The sequence below is a fragment of the Berkeleyomyces rouxiae genome (assembly GCF_048999995.1).
Source record: "Berkeleyomyces rouxiae strain 22BRR77 chromosome Unknown BrBRR77_ptg000002l, whole genome shotgun sequence".
Lineage (NCBI taxonomy): Eukaryota > Fungi > Ascomycota > Sordariomycetes > Microascales > Ceratocystidaceae > Berkeleyomyces > Berkeleyomyces rouxiae.
This window is the reverse complement of record NW_027396492.1, coordinates 2279301-2301906: the sequence shown is the minus strand read 5'-3', so window position 1 is coordinate 2301906 and position 22606 is coordinate 2279301. Positions and strand designations below refer to the sequence as shown.

At 51.1% G+C, this 22606-nt stretch overlaps 8 protein-coding genes across 8 annotated transcripts; 7 read left to right on the top strand and 1 right to left on the bottom strand.

Moving 5' to 3' along the window:
• Nucleotides 1-2112: 2112 nt before the first annotated feature.
• BROUX77_002177 (uncharacterized protein) lies at nt 2113-2781 on the top strand (the record flags this gene model as incomplete). The annotated part of the gene is made up of 1 exon (XM_073746688.1): nt 2113-2781. The coding sequence occupies one exon, from the start codon at nt 2113-2115 to the stop codon at nt 2779-2781; it is 669 nt and encodes a 222-aa protein (XP_073607259.1).
• A 3988-nt stretch (nt 2782-6769) lies between these two features.
• Nucleotides 6770-8434, top strand: BROUX77_002176 (uncharacterized protein; the record flags this gene model as incomplete). Its single annotated transcript, XM_073746687.1, has 1 exon — nt 6770-8434. The coding sequence occupies one exon, from the start codon at nt 6770-6772 to the stop codon at nt 8432-8434; it is 1665 nt and encodes a 554-aa protein (XP_073607258.1).
• Nucleotides 8435-9032: 598 nt separating this feature from the next.
• On the top strand, nt 9033-9556 carry BROUX77_002175 (uncharacterized protein; the record flags this gene model as incomplete). The annotated part of the gene is made up of 4 exons (XM_073746686.1): nt 9033-9174; nt 9302-9333; nt 9394-9457; nt 9510-9556. 4 exons carry the CDS (start codon nt 9033-9035, stop codon nt 9554-9556), a joined length of 285 nt encoding a protein of 94 aa, XP_073607257.1.
• A 600-nt stretch (nt 9557-10156) lies between these two features.
• Nucleotides 10157-11142, top strand: BROUX77_002174 (uncharacterized protein; the record flags this gene model as incomplete). Its single annotated transcript, XM_073746685.1, has 3 exons — nt 10157-10349; nt 10478-10930; nt 11045-11142. 3 exons carry the CDS (start codon nt 10157-10159, stop codon nt 11140-11142), a joined length of 744 nt encoding a protein of 247 aa, XP_073607256.1.
• Nucleotides 11143-11696: 554 nt separating this feature from the next.
• On the top strand, nt 11697-12777 carry BROUX77_002173 (uncharacterized protein; the record flags this gene model as incomplete). Its single annotated transcript, XM_073746684.1, has 2 exons — nt 11697-11860; nt 11976-12777. The coding sequence occupies 2 exons, from the start codon at nt 11697-11699 to the stop codon at nt 12775-12777; spliced, it is 966 nt and encodes a 321-aa protein (XP_073607255.1).
• A 2589-nt stretch (nt 12778-15366) lies between these two features.
• BROUX77_002172 (uncharacterized protein) lies at nt 15367-16760 on the top strand (the record flags this gene model as incomplete). Its single annotated transcript, XM_073746683.1, has 4 exons — nt 15367-15372; nt 15444-15448; nt 15545-15663; nt 15739-16760. 4 exons carry the CDS (start codon nt 15367-15369, stop codon nt 16758-16760), a joined length of 1152 nt encoding a protein of 383 aa, XP_073607254.1.
• A 1202-nt stretch (nt 16761-17962) lies between these two features.
• On the bottom strand, nt 17963-18922 carry BROUX77_002171 (uncharacterized protein; the record flags this gene model as incomplete). The annotated part of the gene is made up of 1 exon (XM_073746682.1): nt 17963-18922. One exon carries the CDS (start codon nt 18920-18922, stop codon nt 17963-17965), a length of 960 nt encoding a protein of 319 aa, XP_073607253.1.
• Nucleotides 18923-19850: 928 nt separating this feature from the next.
• Nucleotides 19851-22606, top strand: BROUX77_002170 (uncharacterized protein; the record flags this gene model as incomplete). Its single annotated transcript, XM_073746681.1, has 2 exons — nt 19851-20850; nt 20916-22606. 2 exons carry the CDS (start codon nt 19851-19853, stop codon nt 22604-22606), a joined length of 2691 nt encoding a protein of 896 aa, XP_073607252.1.

Genomic DNA, 22606 nt, shown 5'->3' with positions numbered 1-22606 from the left:
AACAATTGATTCCGTTGTTGCGGATGCCTGTGGAGCTTTGGGTTTACGGTCCGGCATTCGACTATTAGTTCCTTATTCTTATTCTCCTCTACTCTTTCTGTTTTTCCATTTGCTCCTATAGACTCGTTACGTGCAGGCATGCCTTCATTGATTGATGCCAATAACCAGCTCCACCATGTTGGCTATCACGACTTTTTCGCCATCCAATTTCGCATGCTGAAAACGCCTCCAAAGGCTAAGATTCCAGCTATTTTAGAGCTACTTTGTACGCACAAGACTGAAAAGAAAAAAAAAAATGGACTCCGAGAGCCTCGAGGCTTTATCTGCATCCAAGCTAACAATTCGAAGTTTTCGTTCCATCGTCCTTGGTCCTTCTTCCCTGCCAAATACAAAAGAATATAGCAGTCGCCTCTTTCGTCAATATAAGGTGGCTGGTAATAGCACAGCAACATAGCAACGGCGTCCGATAACAGCAAGAAGGAGGCAAAGATACAAGTGTACTTGGACTCATGTTCACATACTTGTGCTCTTGGCCTCAAGCATTCATCCATGTTATTCGCTCAAGGCTCCCATTCTACATTCTAGTGCCTGCACAAATATGGCATAACGCTGATATGAATATTGGTTGTGCATGCACAAATTGCTCAGAGCTGAAAGTATGCAGCACAAACTGCCCCACATGCCATGTCTTATTCTAATGTACACTGTTTTATGCATGCACAAATGCACAAAGTGTCGTAAATCCCCGACATGATAGCCGCCTATCTTATTCATCGGTCTTCCTTGTACCCTTGCACAAAATCTGTGCAATGGGCAAGCTCCGAGTTCCTCGTTTTGTCTTTCGCCTGTCCCTCCAATTTTTCGGCCTGCGACCAACCCACTTGCACTTCATTGGCCAGACCCGTGTGGAGCAGCCGGCCTGTGCTAATGGTGGTTTTTGCACGGAGACGGCACGCACGTGATGACTTTGGCTGGGGATTATGTAAGCCATGCTGGTTCCCAAAGCAGCTTGGTGCTGTTCTGGTCGCTGGCTGTCTCCTGTTAGTTTTGCCAACTTGGTGCAAGGTGCAGCTTCTCTTTTAGCTACTGGTCTAGCCCGGCAAGCGGAGAGGGGGTACAATCTAGGTACCCACGTGCCTACTCCTCCCTACCCATGCCACACCAAGAGAGTGACTTGTGAGTCTCGCAAACCAGCCAGCTCAACACCGCACTACGGAGGTTCTGGGCAAGTACCTGTGTCAGATCAAGCCGCTAAGGCAACAAGTACCGCCAAAGTCGCCTCCGGTCTAGAGAGTCCTGGCCTGGCTCCCCCAGATCCACCATTCACCCACCAACCAAGTAGCTGCCCTTTTTCTTTGTACAAGTCCATCGCCAATTGCAGGCAAAAAAGTGAGAAAAATGGAAGGCCACGCCAAAACAGGTCAACTTACACCTTTTTTTTGCCTTCCTTCGTCACCTCCCATCACTAACTGCCATTCTCTCTCTTTTTCCCACCCATGCTCCCTCGTTTCTTAAGAAAGCCAGTCCTCCCAAGTTTTCTTTCCCTATTTCTCTCCCGTCTCCCATCCAGTCTGCTTCTCTTTTCTTTTCTTTTTTTCAATCTTCCCGGCTGCAGCTCTGATCTTCTGTACTCTCTTGTCCCTTCACCTTCTACTCTTTGATCTCCTCCTCAAACCTACATTGTCGTCGTCGTCGTTGGCGCATCATTCTTGTTCTGCCGTCCACCTAGGCCCACGCCGGCCTCTTTCAACTACTCCGCCGTCCTCCCATCTACTTCATTCATATTTACCACACCTGCTGCAGCAAGCCAATTTCCGTCTACAATCGCCGTCCTTCCTCCACGGCTTCGACCTTCGCTTCTGTCTAGCTTCTGGACTTTTTTTTTCCCTTAGCAACGAGTCGCGTCGTCCGCACTAGCGTCCTTCGGCTACCGTTTGCGCCGTACCTCACACGATTGTACTAACACGCCTAACCTTCTTTTTTCTCTTAAAACAGTCCTCCTTGTCCGCACATCTTCTTCTCTGCAACAGCCATCTCCCATTGCTCCTTGTCCTCTGCCCCGAAACTCTATAACAACACCACCACGAACACCAAACCCATCCCGTTGTCACTATGTCCTTCTTTGAGCGCTCTTCCTCTGTCCTTACCCTCTCGCCCCAGCCTGTTCACGGAGCCCATCCTTTTTCCAGAATGACATCTCCCGTGAATGCCTTCAACCGCTTCCAGAGCCCTCCTAACCGCCTGGGGGCTCTCTCTGGCAACCGCAAGCGGTCGCGCGATGATGAAGACGACGAAGAACAACAGACTGACTCGCAGATGCGCCCTCGCCGCATTGCTGGAGCCGTCGGCGCGAAGCGGGTCATAATGATGCCCACCTCGCAGTCGACGCCTGCATTTGGCAGTGCTCAGATGAACCAGCCCATTGACGAGCTCACCCTCCATCTCGGCATTGGCTGGCGCCGTCTTAGCTCGGACGAGCACCTCCGTGCTGCTGCCCGCGGATGGACCCGCTACATCGAGCTGCACTACCCGCTCACCAACGTCAACATCACCCTAGAGAGCAAGAGTCTACAGTCGTACCTTGTCGAGAGCAATGAAGGCTTTTTCTTGTTCTCCGAAAATCTCCGCCAGGGTCGCCTTGTTAGCCGCACCCGTGACGGTGTGCTCGCCAACCTCAAGACCAACCCTCCGGCCTTTGACTCTTCCAGCTACGTTATGCATGCGTCGGTGACAGCCAAAGTTCAAACACCTGTGCAGCAAAACGGTATGCAGGTGTGTTAATCGCCTAAAAGACGCCCAGTCGACCTGGTTGTCCACTTGCGCGTTCATTGCACACTGAGGCTTTTTTTTTCCGCTTGCCTGTCTGAAGATCAATTCTACACCTAAAGCATTAGCTTGAAAATACCCTTCAGTTAACAAGTCTTTCATGGAAATGTTCTCTTTCGTCTGCTTCGTTTGGTCTTGCAACATTGCCTCTTCTTGCATCCCTCACCACATGAGGAGTAGAAGTTGACATGGCGTCCTCGAGTTTTGTTTTGCTTTCTTGTCGTTTGAACAAGTCATTTTCTGTTCTCTTTTTTTGTTCTGCTCACCTGGTTTTGGGGCTGATGGTTTGGCGGTGGTTACCACGGCTCATATTCGCCATCATCATGACGACTCGTCTATGGTTTTTTTTTTTCGAAATTTCTCGCAGCTCTCTTCGTTCCAGCATTGTTTCTTGTTATCGCTGTGCCTTTTTTTCTTCTTGTCCTGCTTCTTCTACACCACGGGATCCGGAACCGCGTCTGTTTTTATCTTGCTACATCTCTTCGTTAACTGTGTTGACCGACTTCTTTATTTCTAGTGTTACTACGCCCTTGGTTCACAAGCGCTTCTGGCCCATCAGACAGCGGGAAGCTTGTGCAACTTTGGCTGTGTGTTGTGCTCTTTTTTTTTTTTTGCGACATGAATTTTTTAGTTAGCCATTGTATTTTTAAGTATTTTTTTTTCTCACACAAAACATTTGCAGAAGCATGAACTGTGACAGGCCAACCAAAACGCAGATATCTCGGAATTCTATATTGAGCGAGTAGCCTTTCAGCGTGTGCGTGTATAAGTCAAGCAGGCTATTATTCCCTGTGGTTTCTCCTGGTGTAGCTTTGACCTTTGTATTTTGTTGCCAGGCCTGTTGCCTCTTGCTTGTAAGTGAAACTCTATCTGATTTCCCTTCCCTGCCTTTGCTTGCTTGTTGAGGGGGCTTGTTGTATGTATGTACTTTTCTTCCTTTTTTTTTCTTTCTTTGCCTTGCCTTCGCCTCTGTGTGCTCAAATACCTCTCTCTGGCTCCTGAGGCAACAAAAAGAAAATGGGCAAGACAGGCCGCCAGCAGGCGTGTAAATGTTTTGGAACACGGGATCTACGAGCCCTGTTCAGCAGAGCCAGGGCATATTTGTGCTTGTACATACATACATACATACAGCGCAGTACATACATGCACGCTATGGGTGTTGTTCGTTCTCCAAGACGCTTGAAGGGAGACCAATGGGGGATGAACAGAAGTATGCAAGTGGTAGTTAACTGGTGCACTGCTGCTGTTGATATGTTTGCAGACATCTAGCAGCGCATCGACAGAACAGCACTGGCACTGGCTAGCCTCGCTCGGCTCTCTCTCACATGAACATGGCTACAAGTCCTTGTAGCTGCGCCGGTTGCTGCGTGTGTGTGTGCCAATGTCCGAGCTCGTTGCAGCGAGGCTGGCTCTAGCTGGCTGATCGGCCGATTGGAGCAATCAGGTGTTTGCTTGCTTGTCTGGCTGGTTCATCTGCTTGTGTCTCTATCCGGCCAAGCACATGAGAGCATGAGGGAGCGAGATTCTCCAAAGCATGGGGAAGGGGGGGCAAGGGGATCTAACAAGAACAAGCTGGTATAGTATGGTGCTAGCTCAAGCTAGTCTAGTTTTGTGCACAACAGTATGCACTGTATTTCATAACTGCATAAAACACAGGGACACTAGTTTTAGAAAAAAGAAGAAAAAAAACCTCTTCGTGGAGCAAATACAGATTAGCCAGTGAACAGCCGAGACGGCTCGATCTTTAGTCGAGGAGGAGGAGGATGGGGGAGGGTTTAAAGTGGGCAGGAAAAGAAAGTTGCATGCAAGCTTGACGATTTCAGGTCGTGTGCGGTAAGCGAGTTGGAATAGATCAAAACGATTCCGTGAGCTTGTTTTAGATTCTCAAGAGTTTTTCGGCCGGAGAAGGGGAAGAGGAAAAGAAGAAAAGACAAAAGTTTAAATGGTAGAGGTTAACAAAAAGCCTTGGTTAACCTCTTTTTTCTCTTCTTCTAAAAGGGGCCCTGAAGAATGGCCATGAGACGCTGGCCCGGTTGCCCTGAGAACATGGCTCTACTGCGTAATATTGACTGGACTCAAGACTCTTGTTGCCGGGCCATTTTTTGTGCAAAAAGAAGCGTGTCTTGTCGACGTTGTGCACTGACAGTGAATGTGGTAACAACACGCGGGCTTGCAAGACATGGATTATCACTGGCGTTGGGAGGAAGGGGGGGGGGGTGATTGTGCATGTTCTGTGCATCGATGATACATGGTAGAAGTGGAAGATAACTGTGGTATAGTTGGGCCCAGGTATAAGAAAGTCAGTTTGCACATCGGCAGCCAATCAACTCGCAAGACACCGATGGTCCTGTCCTGGCTTGCCAAGGGGGAGAAGCACGGCAGCAGGATAGTCGACAGGTCTGATGCAAGGTGTAAAAATATGCACACACATATGTATGTATGTACTGTAGTACCAGTAGCAGAGAGCGAGTGTCGTTGGCTGCATGGAGCACATCACCTCACTCCAGCATCTCGTGCCCGGTGATCATGAATGGCCAGGGCAGGGCAGGGCAGGGCAGGGCAGGGCAGGCCGCCTGGAGCTACTGCTACGCAGCTTGTCACCGGATGCTGTGCGACGAACTCGCAACCACACAATGGGCTGCTGGCTGCCCGCGACCGCATCACGTGGCCATTGTATCGGCTCAAAGTGGGCTGGAAAGCCATGTGTGTTTTATTTGCCTGGTGTCGCACTGCGACTCTGCAAGTCTGCCTCGCCTGGCTGGAGGGAGCCGGACACAGGAGAAGCCTACGCACCAAGCGAGCCAAAGAAGCAAGCAACCAAAGCACAAAGCCGCCTGCCCACTGCTTGGCCGCAGGCTTCTGGTGCTGTCGTCGTCTGGGCCGAAGTGTTCCTGGCTCGCTGAGTGGCCGGTCCCAGGCGCTTGTCGTCGGACCTGCTATGGCTACATATACTTGCAGTACATTATGGCTACCATTTATCTCCTTGGAATATTTGCTTCTCTGTGACCTCTAGCTCTGGAGGATAGATGACGAAGTGTGGCTCTCCTTTGCTCACTCATGGCCCTCCCGCACATAGTGAAGATGTAGATGTAGATGGACATGGAACCCAGAGCGGCCAACGACATGATGGAGCCTTCCAGTCTGTGTTGTGCCAGAGGAATCCAGTCCTACTTATATTGTGCCCATTATCTCAAGAGCCATTCCGCCGGCCTGTAGCCTCGACAGCGCCCATTCTGTAGCGGCATGTTGATCCTTTCCATCCCCTCTCCCCTCCTCGATTTTGAGTATCCTCTGCTGGCTTTATTTTTTCCAGGCTCCCTCTTCTTCCTGTGCGCTTCTTTCAGAGCCTTTTCTCCATCACTTGGCCGCCCGGTCTTGTCTGTCGTCGTGTCTCTCGTGAAAGCATGACCAGAGACAGAGAGAGCGATACAACCAACTACATCCGTCTATGCTTCTACAAGCCCATTCAATACCCAACCGCCCCAAAACTTCAGGCCAGGCCGGCAGCCGCTGATGCTTTGCTTCTTCTTCTTTTTTTTTTGCTCTCCATGCACTTCAGCCTGAAAGACAAGAAGCAATAGATAGCGGGCTTGGTGGTGGCTTGCTTTTTCTTACCTCACTCGGCTGTGGTCTCTGTCGCACTTGGGCGCCTTTTTTTTTCCATTTTCTCTTTGGTATTGTATTGGTGCGCATTTCTGCCTGTTTTTTTTTGTCTGCGACTCGTCCGCGTATTACAGCCTGCTTGGTTGACATCTACAAGAACCATCTCGCAAAATTTGTGTATCCTGTGGCCGCCAAAGTTTCTGGCCGTCCGTCTACTTATAGACTCTTTCTGCTTGCCCAACCGAAGCTATCAAAGTCCCCTCCCCCCCACCATTCCACCCCTCATCTACTCCTCTCGCCTCACATCACATCACCGTGCCCCTCGTGCCCATGCGCTTCTATGGATATACGAATGAAACCCAATCCAGAGCTTAGCGTGGGTCGCGGGCTCTGGGCCTCTTCAGCTCACGTCCCAAGACAAGTTCACCGTAGCATCAAGAGCCGCAGCCGGCCAAACGTCACCAGCTCGTCCTACCTGCCACAGAACGAATTTCCTGTGTTCTCGCTGACGGGAGACGTTGAGATCGTCATCAACCTCGACGGCGACGATGCCCACCAGAACCGCTACCTGCTGCATAGCCACACTTTGGCCCGCTTCTCGGGCTTTTTCAACGCCAGCCTAAGTCCAAAATGGAACCGCTCGCCATCGCCAGATCAGACAAAGCAGTCCGCATTTGCCGGCTCATCGCCTCGTCCCGATGCTACCGGCAGGGCCCCCTTTGCAGACTCTTCGCTGAAACCAAGGTGGCGCTACGAGCTTGACGCCAGCGATGTCTTCGGCGATCTGCCCATGTTGATCCAGAAGCGGGAGGGCGGTCCCACTCCATCTGTATTCAACCGCGCCCCTCCTTCCGCGCCGGCATCGTCCGCCAGTTCTAGCTTAAGCGATATACCAGCACATCCTTTCCTGATCTCATCGGCCTTCCGCTCTAGCTCAGAAAACATCTCAACCGCTCCTCCTTCTATGCAGTCTGCCACCAATTCAACCACTGCCTTTCCGCGGAAAGCCGCGGCAGCTCTCCCGTTCAGCCCGTCGGACGGCTTGACAGATGAACAGTGCCTTCGAAATCGAGACCTGCTGCGTGACTATGACAACATGTTCCGCATCTTCTACAACTGCACGCCCAACATGGACTCCCACAACATCGCAATCGCCTACGTCGAGTGCAAGTCGCTATTGACCCTGGCCGATCTGTATGATGCGCTGGACGTCGTCGGGCCCCGCGTCGACCACCACCTACTGCAATTCCAGTGGCGCCTATGGAGGCAGGTGGCAAAGTACCCCATCAGCTATCTACGCCTGGGTTTCAGGGCGCGCAGTCGGTTAATCTTCCTCGAAGCCCTCATCCACGTGGTCGGCCAATGGCCCGCTGGCAAGCGCACTCTACAGGGCAGCATGCCCCCCCACGTACTAGAGATAATTGAGGAAAAGGTCGCCGAGCTCGACGACCAGGTGCGCAGCGTCGAGAGCCGTCTTTTACGGCTCACGCTGTTTACCAAGTCTGGTGAGCCGGTGACGCCGTCCAACGCATATCTGGATTGGCTGGCTGTCAGCTTCTTCCGCCAGTGGCTCGTCACACAGCCCACCACCGCGTCTTCCGATCTTTCCGGCAACGAAGATTTAGTGACACCGAGCATGAACGGGTTCATGTTTTCTCTGCCGCCTCTGACGTCGCAAACACAGGTTCTTGGACGAATGTATCGCAAGCTTGGCGCACATCGATACTCCTCTGATGCCTATTTGACACATGACGAGTGCAGAAGGTTTCTCAGATTTACTCCTGATCTATACACCCGTGAAAACCTGCGTCGCTTTGAAAGGCGTATCAAGGAACTCAAAGATGAGGCATACAATCTGGTGCGGCCACTCATCAGCAGCGACCTTGAACTGGCTATGATGAACGCGGGCAGGGGTGATGGTGATGGTCTCTCTGAGCGGTCCGTACTGGATGATATCCCGTACTTGGTGTGTACCCAAGTCGATGAAAGAGATCTGCCATGGTGATCTGGTGATTGGGATCCGGCCATTCTAATCTGGCATTAGCTGGGTCATCCCATGTGTAGAAATCTTTGGGCAACGACGCATTTCACGATGATATGGAACTTGGGCGTTTTAAGGAGTTGTTGTTTCCTTGGACTTTGGATTCTTGGGCTGGTCTTCATCATACCATGAGCGGAGTGACTGTTTTATTTTCTACGATCTACAGACGTACATACATTTTGTAGCTATTGGCATCTTGGGTATTGTTTTCGATGAAAAATGAAAGATGGAGGCTGTTTTAAACAGGTGAAGGTGTGCCGTGCTGTTGTTCGTTCTGATATTGGGGTTAGTCCAATAAAGTGTGTGCCCCATTTTTAAGTTGGCAGGTAATTATTTACTCTCTTTGGTTGCTAGTTGCAACACCAATTCACAACCACAGAAATGCAGATACACACATGTACAAGGACCGCATCTCATATATAAGAAGACCCAAAGGAAATTTTGAATCTCAAGGTGCCTTCCTTTTTCTTTCCTGCACCTTCCCAACCATTTCCTATTCATCTCTTATGCACAAACTACCCTCTTAGTCCGCCAAAGTCACTTTCAGCAACAACAGTCAACTATGAAGGTCAAGATCACGAAGTGGCAGACTGTTGCAACTTGGTGTTGGGATTTGCCCGAGGACGATGTCTGTGGAATCTGTCAAGTGCAGTTCGACGGCACATGTCCTACGTGCAAATATCCCGGTGATGAGTGCCCCATCTGTAAGTTTGTGCTTCCGCTCTGTGCCTCCGGGGGGAGAGTATCACTGGTCGGTGTTAGCCGAGTTGGCCGTCTATTGCCTGCTGGTCATGAACACCCAACTAACCTACAATTTGCTCACTTCTCTAGCTTCGGGCAAGTGCGCTCACAACTTTCACTCTGTAAGTCTCTTGGTCCCAGGACGCCCCCATGGACGTATTATTCGCTAACCAACCTACTAGCACTGTATCATGGAATGGATGAAGCAAGATGCTGCCAAAGGCCAGTGCCCCATGTGCAGACAAAGTGAGTGCACTCACCCCCTCGTGTATTCCCACATTTACTAACATCAGCGTAGCATTTGAAATCATCGGAAGGATTGTACAACAGCAAGATGACGAGTAAGCCACGACAAGCACATGACTGTTCCAATAGGACTGACTGTGTGTGCCTCATGGGTTTAAAATGGGTCTTCTGGTCATTTGTTAGGATTAATGAGTTATGACTAGTCTCGTAAAGGCATAATGAAGGGTATATTTTTTCTTCTCGTGGTTTATGATGCTTTGTGTGTGTTGCCTACCAGGCGGACCTCCGTTGTCGGTGTCGTTGTCGTTGTCGTTGTCGTCGGTTATAGTCGATACAGTGTGTACTAGGTGTATTGTGGTATTTCACACGGTATGAAATACCTTTTAACCCTAAAACACTGACCCCAAAACGCGCTTTGAGATTCCACACGCGACGCACCTCGGCAACGGTGCTTTATTACCCTGCAAATGTCTTTGCGTAAATACCACCCATGAACCCCCTTGGCATCACCATTCCTTAGCAGCAAGCACTTATATCACTTACGGCCTCATCACGCCTCACTCCAACAAAGCGTTCACTCCCAATCGGCCTGGCAAATCACTAGTTCAAGCCATTGAATATCTAAACTTGCCCGACTTTCAACTATCACGCTATCCATCAGTGCCCCCTCGTTTACACAATTCATATCACCCACCTATCATGATGCTCAAACGCAAACGGTCGTTCAATGACGACATGCGGTCGGCCACTGTCAACCAAAACACATGCCCTCCTTTTGCAAAGCCCAACATGTCTAGATCTACCGCATCAGAATCTATGGTTTCTGATGCGCCCTTCAGTCGCACCATGAAGCGAGTGCGTGATCTACGCCCATCAGAAGAGAAAGTGCATCGTAAGTCGACAACAATATAACAACATCATCGCTCAGTTGACCGAGAGGAGACGCCAGATGTCGCTACAGTATCTACTCTTTCAGACGCTTCGAGTGACCATCCAGAAGTTAACAAGTTACCCACGTAGAGCACACACTAGACCTCCTTTTCAAAGGCCAGCGCGAACACACCGCGCAGCAGAAGCAACAGACGCTCTTGGAAAAACCGGGGTTGAACGGCTCAACAGCCTATGTCACGCCGTCGCCATCTCCTGCGCCTGAGGCTAGTCGCCTGCAACCACAAAACCCGCAAGCTGACCACGCACCACAAAATCAGACAGCCGCAATGATATCGCAACAACAATCACTGCACAACTTTTGGAAACTGCCACCAACAGTCGCTGTAGCATCAGGTGTCGCGTCCAGCAGACCGATTGCAAATATCACAACAGAAGCCACGGCCTGCGATGACTGCGGCCTAGCAATTGGCAGTACGGGCAGCTATAATGCTGGGTTCGGAATGGACAGTAGTGATCATTTGAGTTATGCATGCAAGGCGTGCGGAAAGAAGGTGTGCGATCATTGCTCGATTTCAAATATGGGTGAGAATAGGCACTGTTTACAGTGTGCTGGCAGTGGTGTTAGTATTGCAGCCAAGCCATGTCGGCCCTTGAGGCACTTTTTCTGATCTTTGCGGTCGTGCTATCCATATATAGAGACTACATCATGGCTCTACTCCATGATCGCCGTGGTTAGTGGTATGAAACACGCCACCTTGAAAGTTGTCTTTGGCAACCTAGGCTCTCTGTCATGAATGTACAAGATAATGATGGGGTACAATCTCGCAGCTGCAACCCTATAATAACCCTGACTTCCAAGATACGTATTTGGGCAACAGAATGTCACGGGAACAATGTTGAGATGTTATCAGGCATCAAAAAGTCACCTGGATTGTACTGCCATTGGTCCAGACATCAGGTCACCGACGCATTGCATCGCGATTGGCTAAGAGAATGAGGGAGGTTCTTAGTCCATACTCATCGCATCATCAAGCAGCCACCGAACCAAATACTTCGGGCCTCTTTTATTTAAGCTGTTGAATCAGGTGAACAAATGCATGTTGATTCGCCTCAAAAGAAGCAGATCATCCTCTCTATAAACAAGAAATATTTCCAGTTCTAGAGCCTTGGGGCTTGCTTTCTGTCGCTTGGCTGCCAGTGGCCGAGTATTTGTTGATTTCTCAATATCGCTCATTGAACCTTCGCCCGCCTTTGAGTCCTGTTCCGCAGCTTGCTGCCTTTCTCCCTCGATTTATTGGCCCATATCGTACATCAACCGCCTTCTCATCACACGCCGTCGATTATCATCATGGCCTTCCGCAACGGTATTCGCCCCGCCAGCCATGCCGGGAGCTGGTACGAGGAAGATAGCAAGATACTCAGTCAAGAACTGGACAAGTGGCTTGATAGTATCCCAGATTCGGTTGACGGGAAAAGGCTTCCGCTAGCGAATGCGCGTGCCATTATTGCTCCGTGTGTCTCCCATGCTGCCCTTCTTCATCCCTAGCAACAGGCAGATGGCCGCTCAGATGCCACTCGCTTACCCAGACTTATCGTTCTGTCACTAACCATGAGTAATAACCGATAGCCATGCTGGGTATTCATACTCTGGTCCGCCCGCCGCCTGGGCTTATAAAAATCTGGATCTCAGCAAGGCGAAAAGAGTCTTTGTACTGGGGCCTTCGCACACTTACTACCTCCCTGGATGTGCCCTATCCACAGCGGAAAGCTATGCTACACCATTTGGTAATTTGATGGTCGACACTGGCATCATAGCTGAACTGGGAAAGGTTCTGTATGATTCAATCCCCAAGAGGAACGAAGTCCAGGAGCATTCGCTAGAGATGCACATGCCGTATCTCTACAGATGCCTCGAGCGAACCCATGGCGCCGGCAACGAAGTTAAATTCCCGTCGATTGTGCCCATCCTGGTTGGCGACCTCGACACCAATGAGGAACGCGAGGTCGGCAAGCTGCTTGCCAAATACCTCCGCGATCCTGAGTCGGCGCTCATTGTCAGTTCTGATTTCTGCCACTGGGGCCGCAGTTTCCGGTACTGCGTGTATGCACCAGATAACACGATTGGCACGCTGGCACCGTTGCAGGAGAGCCCGGCTGTCGGAAAGCCAAAGATACACGAGACCATTGAGATGATTGATCGCATGGCCATGGACGCTATCGAGACAGGGGAACATGCCAAGTTTAAACATGTGCTGGATCTTACGGAAAACACGATTTGTGGGAGAAACCCCATCGGTGTCGCCATGGCGATCATGACCGAGCTTCAGTCGGAAAGCGCCTTCAAATTCACCAGATATGAACGCAGTATGCTGGCGGAAAAACTATCGGACTCGAGCGTCAGTTACGCATCTGCATATGCCATTTTGTAGTGAAGGCGATGAGAGAGAGTTTAGAATACATATGCATGTATGTATTGTATTTTGATAATGTGATTCAGGCTACGTATACAAGCTTAGGTGATGGTGGGTGTCGTGTCGACTCGTTCGTGTCTGTGCCTATGTCTGTGTCTGTCTTGGTGTCTCAGTGCTGTCATAGAGGGGGTCGAGGCTTGCATTATCGTGTGCTGGAGCAACTTCTGCTACACTGCAAGTAGTGAGTGAGTTCGATGCTTAACCCTGCGATGTTTTGTCGTGGGTTTTCTAGTCTAATAATAGCACAAGTGGTGAAGCACATGTTTCTCTCATCAGATCAGTTTCCTCCATCTCTTCCCTCGAGTCTCAGATCAACCTACCTGAGGTCTCTTACAAGCCCTAACCCTATTGCTCCAGACCCAGTGTTCCGTTTCTCCCCGCTGCTAAGCTGATCAAAAGCTGAATGCATAATAAACAGGCCGCTATAGCTATCGATCTCAAAATCGTGTAAAAATAGCACATCGTATTGTGGGAGGACAGCCTAAAAGAACGGCCATCACATGATATTACCAATCAGACTCAGATGCTAAGAAACATGTGTTGTGGCTGTACAAGACAATGTTGGCTGTAGGTCCACGTAACCTCGACTCGGCCCCATCAGATCACAAGGCCGGCAAAAGTGTGATTCTGCGGTCTGGATGGCCGGCTTTGTGTGGGCCGTTGTCAGAAACTTGCTGAGCAAGTGACTAGAAGGATGAAGCGCGGGGCTAGGTTGGCTCTAGATGGGATGGTGCTTTGTTGGACGGGCGTCCCGCAGCTAGCCACACATGTCAAGCCGGATCGGTTCTACTGGCGGGAAGCTCTCAAAGTATAGAACGAGCGAGCACAGCTATGGAGCGGGTTCATCGGTCTCGGGCATGGTGGTCTAGCCGGGATCGGTGCGGAGACACTCTGGGCAGACTACCACACGGACCAGGGCTTTTGCTGTTAAGCTTTCTCAGCCAGAGCTTTGGATGGAGACACACGCAGTCAAGAAGTTTCTTTCATGCTGTATGGGTGAAGAGGTCTCCCGGCTCGAGAGCACTGCCGCCCGCGTGAAAGGATGCATATGTGTTGAAGGCAGTGCAAGGCAGAGAGAGAAAGCATTTATGTACTTCTGGATTCTTCTAGCGCACGCTATATTCTGACGAAGTCGACTCCCTCTCAACAGGCATCTAAATTCAAAATCTTCATTATGGCGGCCAGTGGCAAAAGACGCACTTGCCGGCCTCTGTAATGTCAGCTTTCTAGCACTGAGGGCTAGTCGGGGTCGGATCAGCATCCCACTGCATTCTTTGATGGTGCACAGGATCCGCAGGGAAAGAAAACCCTAGGGTTCAAGATCTCGTCCTCATTCTACGTTCTAGGAGGGCTGTTTGATAGACGAGTCGTTATCGCGATCGCCCATCTATTGGCCTGAGTCTCCCTCTAATTTGGCACATTTGGCTTAACCTGCCACAAGGGGACTTTGCGGCAGGCCAAAGTGCACTGCGAAGTATCAAAGCCAGCTAGGAAGAGCCCCTTCCTCTGGCAATCCTTCGCTTAGGACTTGGAAGAGTAGAGCGCTCAAGCAGCGACAGAGGATCAGAGGTTCCTTGTGCCCTATGGAGGCCACTATGGACGTGTTTGACGCCCCGTATCATTCTCATTATTTCATGGATTGCGCCTCTACATAACCGCTTGTCACTCCGCCACTTGGGTACTCACTTACCTGCTGGGCCCAGGGAGGGGAGGGAGGTCTCCTTTGTCTATACGGACAGGGCTCTGCAAGCCCATCTTTTGCGTCCCCTTTTTCCATGCTGTCACAACCGAGCTTTGATTTTTTGTTGTGGCGAGCTCTGCTGGGTTTACCGGCTTTTTTTTCTTTTTTTCTTTTGTGCAGCAGATCCTACCAAACATGCAATTTATCTCATTTTATGTTCCAAAAATACAGCAGGTTAGATAAACTTGTATAAACTTGTGCAGTAGTGCGGCGTGTGTTTGGAAAGCACTTGGTTTTGCCTTTCGTTCCTGCCGCCCCTGGTTTGGGCCCAGTTCCTTCCTCAAGTTTTCATTCTCCCATTCCCACTTTCCAATCCATTCTCAAGGTCCGCGTTTCCAGGTCTCCATCTCGCTTCTCTTCATCATTTCCTTTGGCCAAACTTTCCCTGCTTCAGTTCTTTTCCTTTTGTTTTTAGTCTGACGTCTATTCTTTTTGTTCTCCAACGCTTATTCATCACTGGTTGGCCAAATCGCTGATTTCGCATTTTTCTCTGACACTTTTTTCTTTTTTTTCTTCTTCTTTGACGGCTTATTCTCTGACTTGTACCAATACCAATAACTACATCTTTGTTCCTCGACACGTTCCACCCTGTCCAGAAGCAGTCTGACTTGGCTGTCGCAAAGGACACACCGAGCAATAATATCCCCATCTCATCTCCTTTAATTTCCCTCGAGCAACCCGCGTCGTTTGTTCTCAACACTCTGAAAAACCGACTGTGAACCTCTCGATTGTAATCTTTGTTGTTGCGAATATTCATCAATCCCATTTTTGATTCTACACATCCACATTTAGCATTCGTCAACATCATGAGCGTAAGTTTGTCCTTTTCATGCTGACGGGAAAATACCATTTTGAACGTGCCATTGCTAACAGCCATGTATAGTACGGGTTAGTATCCACAACATCACCGCCATCCCGTGACGCGAAACCCCAAAGACGACCACAACACCCACGTGACACGCTCCGATGCTAACATGTCCTCAGATACGGCAACCAACAAAACCCCTTTGAACAGGGCCAGTACGGTGGAAACCAGTACAACCAGTCTCAACAGCAATACGGTGGAAACCAGGGCTATGGAGGTGGTGATCAGTATGGAGGAGGTACGTTTGCGTCAAGACCACACGGCAGCCCTGCAAACCCAAATACAAGGGCCAAGGAGTTGACATTGAAGTTAGGTGGCGGCGTGGAAATGTCAAACTTGCCATCTGGCAGCGCCGGCAACAGCGATCCCAACGCGATTCTTAACGAGTGCCGTGACATCGACAATGGCATCAACGAGATTGAACGCAGCCTTGAACAACTGCGTATGCTACAGCAGCGCTCTCTGGACGATGCCGATACATCAACCGCCAGCGCCACGAACCGCCAGCTGGACCAGATCTCGTCCGACACCATGGCCATGTACCGCAGCCTTACCGACCGCATCCGCCAAATCAAGTCCAACCCCGAATCCCGCCAACCCAAGAACTCGCCCCAAGTTGGCCGTATCGACCGCCGCTTGAAGACCGCCATCAACAACTACCAGCAGGTCGAGTCTGCTTTCCGCAAGAGAACCCAGGAGCAGATGGCCCGTCAGTTCCGCATTGTGCGTCCCGATGCCAGCGAGGAGGAAGTGCGCGCCGCTGTCGAAGACACCTCCACCTCTGGCCAAGTTTTCAGCCAGGCCCTCAAGGATAGCAACCGTATGGGCAACGCCCGTGCTGCCATCAACGCCGTGCAGGATCGCCACCAGGCTCTTTTGAAGATCGAGTCGCAGATGGTCGAGCTGGCACAGCTGTTCCAGGATTTGGACACTATCATTGTTCAACAAGAGGAAACTGTTGTGCAGATGGAGCAGAAGGCCGAGGAAATCGTCGAAAACATGGACAAGGGTAACGAGGAGATTGATACCGCCATTACTAGTGCGCGGTCTGCTCGTCGCAAGAAGTGGTGGTGCCTGGGCATTTGCGTCGCCATCGTCATTGTCATTGTCATCATCGTCATTGTGTACCTTGCCGCAACGGGAAAGATTGGCGGCAGCGACGACAATAACAACAACAAGCGTGACCTTCTCTTTGTGAGAAGCCCTGCCATCATCCAAACCATCTCCGACGTCGCCAGGAGACACCTGGATAGTGCTGTACCTCGCGATGTTGTCGACAAGGTTTTGCACCTGCGGGGTACTCGCTGGCCTGGCATGCACGGAAACCAAATGTAAGCAGATGATTCTGTAGCGTGTTCTCGCCTACACGAAATCTACCAAAATATCAGAAGAAAACTGCAAGCTCTCGGCTCACCTCCGCTATGATGGCTAGCGTGCTTGAGATAGATGTCTAGCCTCCGTTAGCCATTCTATTGCCCAGCCGTGCTGTTATTCTTTTTATCTTCTTGTCTCTTTTCGCTTCTTGGATATTCCCTTTGTTCGATATCTCCGTCACGGCGATCCTTGGCGGCCTGTTGTAATCAACTCTTTCATCTGTTCTGCTTCCCTCCCTCTGCCATCTAGTCCGATCATCCTCTTGTTTTCTGTTTCTCCTCTTTTTGTTCACTGCGCCGATTTTACTTTGTCTGCTTATGCTCCTTTTTGTTTCTTTCTCGTTCTTGGGGTTCTTAAATGCCGGCGCGATCTTTTTTTGACCTTGTGTTTTTTCTTTTTCGTTTATTTCCGGCTTGTCTCTGTCTATACTGTCACCGTCATTCAGGCGTTTCTTTTTTCTTTGTGGGTTCTTGTTTGCTGTTGAGGCTGCTTGTTTTGGAAAGTCTCTGATTGAATATATCCCATTCCTGTTACCCCCAGCTCATACATACCTTGATGGTCTCTCAATATTGATTGCATCTTCACTGTAACTGGATCAAGTATGTGTTAGTTTCAAGAATATGGGTAATAGAAGCGTGTGTGCAGTAAAATAGGTTTGATATATATGATGGCCGGGAATGCCTCCGTGTTATAGGCCGATCAAACCACATGAAGACACCATCTTCCACCAAACATAGACAGACCAGTGCGCAATGTGGCTTAGTCTAGAAAAGATGCCGAACTCCAAACCGCATAGTTAGTTGTGAAAAACAAGAAAAGAGGGAGACATTAATACAGAGAACCGTCACACCAAATAAACTAGAAAAAGAATAACTAAAGAAAACCTCTGGAGATACAAAGCCTGTCCTGTGTTCCGAGGCATGACATGTACTAATCAAAGTACCCTTTTTGTCTTTTCAGAGTAATAGTAGCTGGAAGAGCAGAAAGCAAGAAATAAACAGACTCCAACGGTGCGACGTGTGGTGGAATCGCCAACAGGAGGAGCGGTAGAAATTATAAGAGACGAAAGAAGAGATTAGGCGTTGGGCAAGGTAATGGATGACGGTGCCGATGATGGTGACGGCGAGGGAGTGGTTTGTACCAGTAGTACAAAACACGGTCGTCTATTCGGCTGGGAATTTCGAAGAGGATGTGTAAACAGGCGTTTTCCCCTTGCCTTTGGGATCACTATTCGCAGTGGTGGTCTCGGCAGTACTACTGCGCACCAAGTCGCGATGTTGTTGCTGGCGCTGCTGCTGCTGCTGCTGTAGCATCTGGATGCTTTGCTGCATGTTGACCTGGCCGGCCTCGACAACCAGACTCAGCTTCTTCATGGACTCGGCAAACTCGGCCATCAGCGGTGCGTAGTTCTTTGCGTCCGGCTCGAGGTGCGGATTTGACGACTGCGGGTCTGCGTAGCGCTCAATGGGGATGTCGATTGTTCTTGGCAGCGCAATGGCGTCTGTGCCAGTGATTTCGAGAATCATGTCGCCGTCGCTGTCTGAGCCGCCTGTCGGGACGGTGCCGCCGCCGCCGCCGCTCGTTGATGTGGCGGGGCCTGATGAGCCGCCGAGCGGCGTGAACTGCGCATTGGTCACGGCCCAGTCGGCGGTTATGCTGGAGGCAGAAGCCACGGTCCAGCCGGTGGCGGAGTCGGTGGGCTGAAGATCGACAATGACGGCGCGGTCATACAGCCCGGGATTGCGGGTGTTGGCCAGCTGCAGTGCGTGTGTTAGAGTGTCGGGCTCGTCGTCACTGAAGATGTAGTAGACTTGGGGGTGGTAGGTGGTGCCGCTGGTGGTGTTGGTGACGAGCGTCAGAGGAGGGTCAAAGGACCGGATAGCCTGTTGTTCGTGGTGGTCGGGTTCGTAGAGGTCTGCGGGGTGGTCAGGATTAGGCGACGCATGGGTCGTCGCATTAGTGGGAGCGTCTGTGTTGTGAAGGCTGGTGGTAGGTTCAGGTATTCCCTTATCGCTAGGTTCTGGCATTTCTCGAAGCGAGACAGGCCTCGAGCTCGACCATGTACGGTCAGGGCCAGCTGACGATGGACTGACGATGCCCTCAGTGCCGACGAGGTCAGCCATAGCGGCGGTCTTTTGCTATCACAGGAGCGTAGCCTATCGTGGAAGAAAAGAAACAGCACACCCCTGAGAGGTCAGAATAGCTAGCAAAGAAGACGTTGGGCTGGATAGAAAATAACAAAAGATGCACAGAGAGCGTAGCGAAGACTGGGGCGAGCTTGCTTTATACTATTACGTTGGGGGTATGTGGTGGCGCAAGAAACGACAGAAGAATGTACAAGGTGGAAAAGAAGAGGCGGACCCGGAAGCGCTGCAGCCCACCATGGACAACTAAACAACGAAAACTAGAAAGAAAAAAAAGAAAAAAACAATAAGCCACGTGAGGGGAGGGGGGGAAGATGAGCTTCATCACATTTTAATAGCACCGCATGCTTTTGGGCTATCATGAGCGCCATTTTGGCCGACAATGACATAGGTTGGCGAAAACGACCTCAGCCCGGCTTCTTATCGGCTTATCACACGTGACTAAATGCTGGCCCGATTTGGCGGGTTTTATGGCGTCTGGGAAAGTCCTACCCGTGGTCCCCTGTCGCGAAAGCAAGAAAAAAAAAGGGCCCCACTGTGTTCACCGCCTAAGTTTTCCATGGGCAGAAAAAAAAGTCGTCGGTTTGGTTAGAAGGAAAACGAGAGAAAGTTTGGGAGTTAAGAACAACATCAACGGCGACGGCTATTCTTTTTTGTTTTATTGTGGCGGAGATAAAGAGAACAACTGACTATATCTTCCTGCCCGTGGAAGATTGCGCCTGTGTCTAGACCAGTGGCTTCTTTTTGTTTTCTTTTTTTCTATTTCCAGCGCCTCCTTTCATTTTCTAGTATTCCGACATTGCGGCGTCGACTACGGCATGCTACTGTGCTGATTCCCTTTTCTGCGAACAACCCGGATCCGAAACGTCGATATATTCATTTCCCCCTCCTCTAGAAGTTGCCCGCCATGGATATTCACCGGTGCCGTTTCGTGCCGTTTCCTCCCAGCGCCATCAACTCGATTGCCTTCTCGCACCCACGCCCCGAAAGCAAGGCCCAAGTCAGCAATGCCCGCGTGGCCATTGGCCGGGAGAACGGCGACATCGAGCTCTGGAACCCGCGCAAGGGCGACTGGCAGCAGGAGAAGATCATTGTCGGTGGCAAGAACCGCAGCGTCGACAGCTTGGCCTGGATCACCGGGCCTGATCGCAAGGTCGGCGACGCCACGGCCCTGGGCCCGATGCGCCTCTTCAGCACCGGATACACGCCGACTGTCACTGAGTGGGACATTGTCGAGGGCAAGCCTCGCGCCCATGCCAGCGGCCCGCACGGTGATATCTGGTGCATGGCGTCGGTGTCGCCGTCGGCTGCTAACAGCGCAAAGCCTGTTACGCCGCGTATTGTAGTTGGCACGGTCAACGGCGAGCTGGCGCTCTACTCGGTCGCCGAAGACGAGCTGCGCTTCGACAAGATTGTAGCCCGCTCGACTACCAAGGGCACCAAGATGCTCAGCGTTGCGTTCCAGAACCCGCGCACTGCTGTGGTTGGCTGCTCGGATGGAACGATCCGCGTATACGATATCGTCAAGGGCCTGCTCCTCCGCAAGATGACTCTCGGTGCTGATGCATCTGGTGGTGCCAAGGAAATCATTGTGTGGTCGGTCAAGTGCCTGCCCAATGGGGACATTGTCTCAGCTGACTCGTCGGGTCAAGTGTGCATCTGGGATGGTCGCACGTACACTCAGGCCCAGAGAATGCAGAGTCACGATCAAGATGTTTTAAGTTTGGCGTGCAGCACTGATGGCAACGTCATTGTCAGTGGTGGTATGGACCGTCGCACTATTGTCTATAAAAAGAACTCGGGCAGCAACCGGTGGTCCAAGATCTGGGGTCGCAGATATCACGAGCACGATGTAAAGACTCTGGCTACTTTCGAGGTGGCTGATACTAGTGTTGTGCTTGCTGGAGGTATTTAAAGTCTACTGCACACAAACAATGTAGCAGAATCACATGTACTAACTTTACTTGCTTAGGCCCCGACGCCACTCCTGTCCTGATTCCTCTCAAGGAAGCCGGCATGGAGAACCACCGACGTCTCCCCATGCTCCCCCACCGCACCCCTCTACAGAGCGCGTCGAAAGCCCGCATCATCATCAGTTGGTGGGGCCACCAAGTCAACCTCTGGACTCTCCAAAAGTCTTTCAATGACCTGCTTTCCGACAAGGCCCCCCACAACGACGTTCGCGAGAACTGGAAGCTTCTCAAGACTATTATGATTAACGGCGCTAATCATATTACCTCGGCAAGCATCAACTCTGACGGATCGCTTCTGGTTGTCGCTACCCACTCTAGCATCAAGGCCTTTAACATATCGTTTGCGTCGCCGCTGAAGCCTTCTACATTCACTGTTACCTCCATTCCTCTGGCCGAGAATATCTCGACACTTGGGGCCCATACTGTACAGATATCCCCCGACAGCAAGTGGCTCACCATTGTGCAGGGCTGCGACAATGTATGCATGGCGCCCATCTCTCGAAGCGAGGATAGTTCTGAGGAAGAGAAAGATGCTGTTGTCATTGGCCCCAAACTGCAGCGCCTAAAGCGTTTTGCCCGTGAAATCAGCAATGTGGCAGCCATTAGTGGACTTGGTCGCTATGACAGAAGTATCTCTCAGGTCGCTTTCTCGGCAGACAGCAATATTCTTGCCACTGCCGATCTTGCTGGTTATGTAGATACGTGGGCTATCAAAGACTTCCTCCCTGCGTCAGCCCAATCAAACACTTCTCAGGAGGAGGATGAGGCGTCCGATGACGAGGATGAGGATTCAGTATCCTTCTGGATCAAGAACCCCCGTGGAGCTCTTCTTCCCAAGTTGATTGGCTCTCCTTCTGCGCTCTCCTTCTCTAACTATGTCCCGTCTAGCCCCGACAAGGCGCTTTCCGCGCCCATTGAGTCCAAGGAGGATATCGATGACTACACCCTGTTGGCTGTGACTGTTAACTTTAACGTCACTGCGTTCAACCCGCTCAAGGGTACTTTGACCCGCTGGTCACGCCGCAACCACCGCAACGCTCTGCCCGTGCAAATGCAGGAAACTCGTGATGTGGTCAAGGGCATCTTGTGGGAAGGTTCGCGAGCATGGATGTACGGTATTTCCTTTGTCTTTATGCTGGATCTCAGCCAAGACCTAGAGCGTCCCGTGAACAAGGCCACCAAGGCTCTGCTGGCAGCCGAGGAAGCCACGCGCAAGCGCAAGCGCAGCGCCAACGACTCTGGCGCCGGTGGCAAGATGGCACGCGGCGCACTGGGCCCTGTTTCCATCAGCAAGCAGACGACAGGCAGCAATGCCATCACAGAAGTGTTTGAGTACGACAGCTACCGCAGCCACGGCGCCAAGGCTGCTGCTGCCGAGGCGCCACGCGGCGGCGATGGCGACGATGACAGCGATGACGATGACAATGGCGCCGATACTACATCCGAGCTGGCGAAGCGCAGAGCACAGGAGATGCTGCTTCAGCAGTCAGCGGCTGCTTTTGTCGCGGCTGAAGAATGCACGACAAAGCCAAAGGCGTACGGCTACACATTCAAGTACCGGCACATTCTCGGCATGGTACCCTTGTCAACTGGGGCCAAGGAAGGCGTGGAGGTGGCGTTAATCGAGAGGCCTTTGTGGGAGGTGGATCTGCCGGAAAGATATGCTGGTGCGCATGAAAAGGTGCGATAG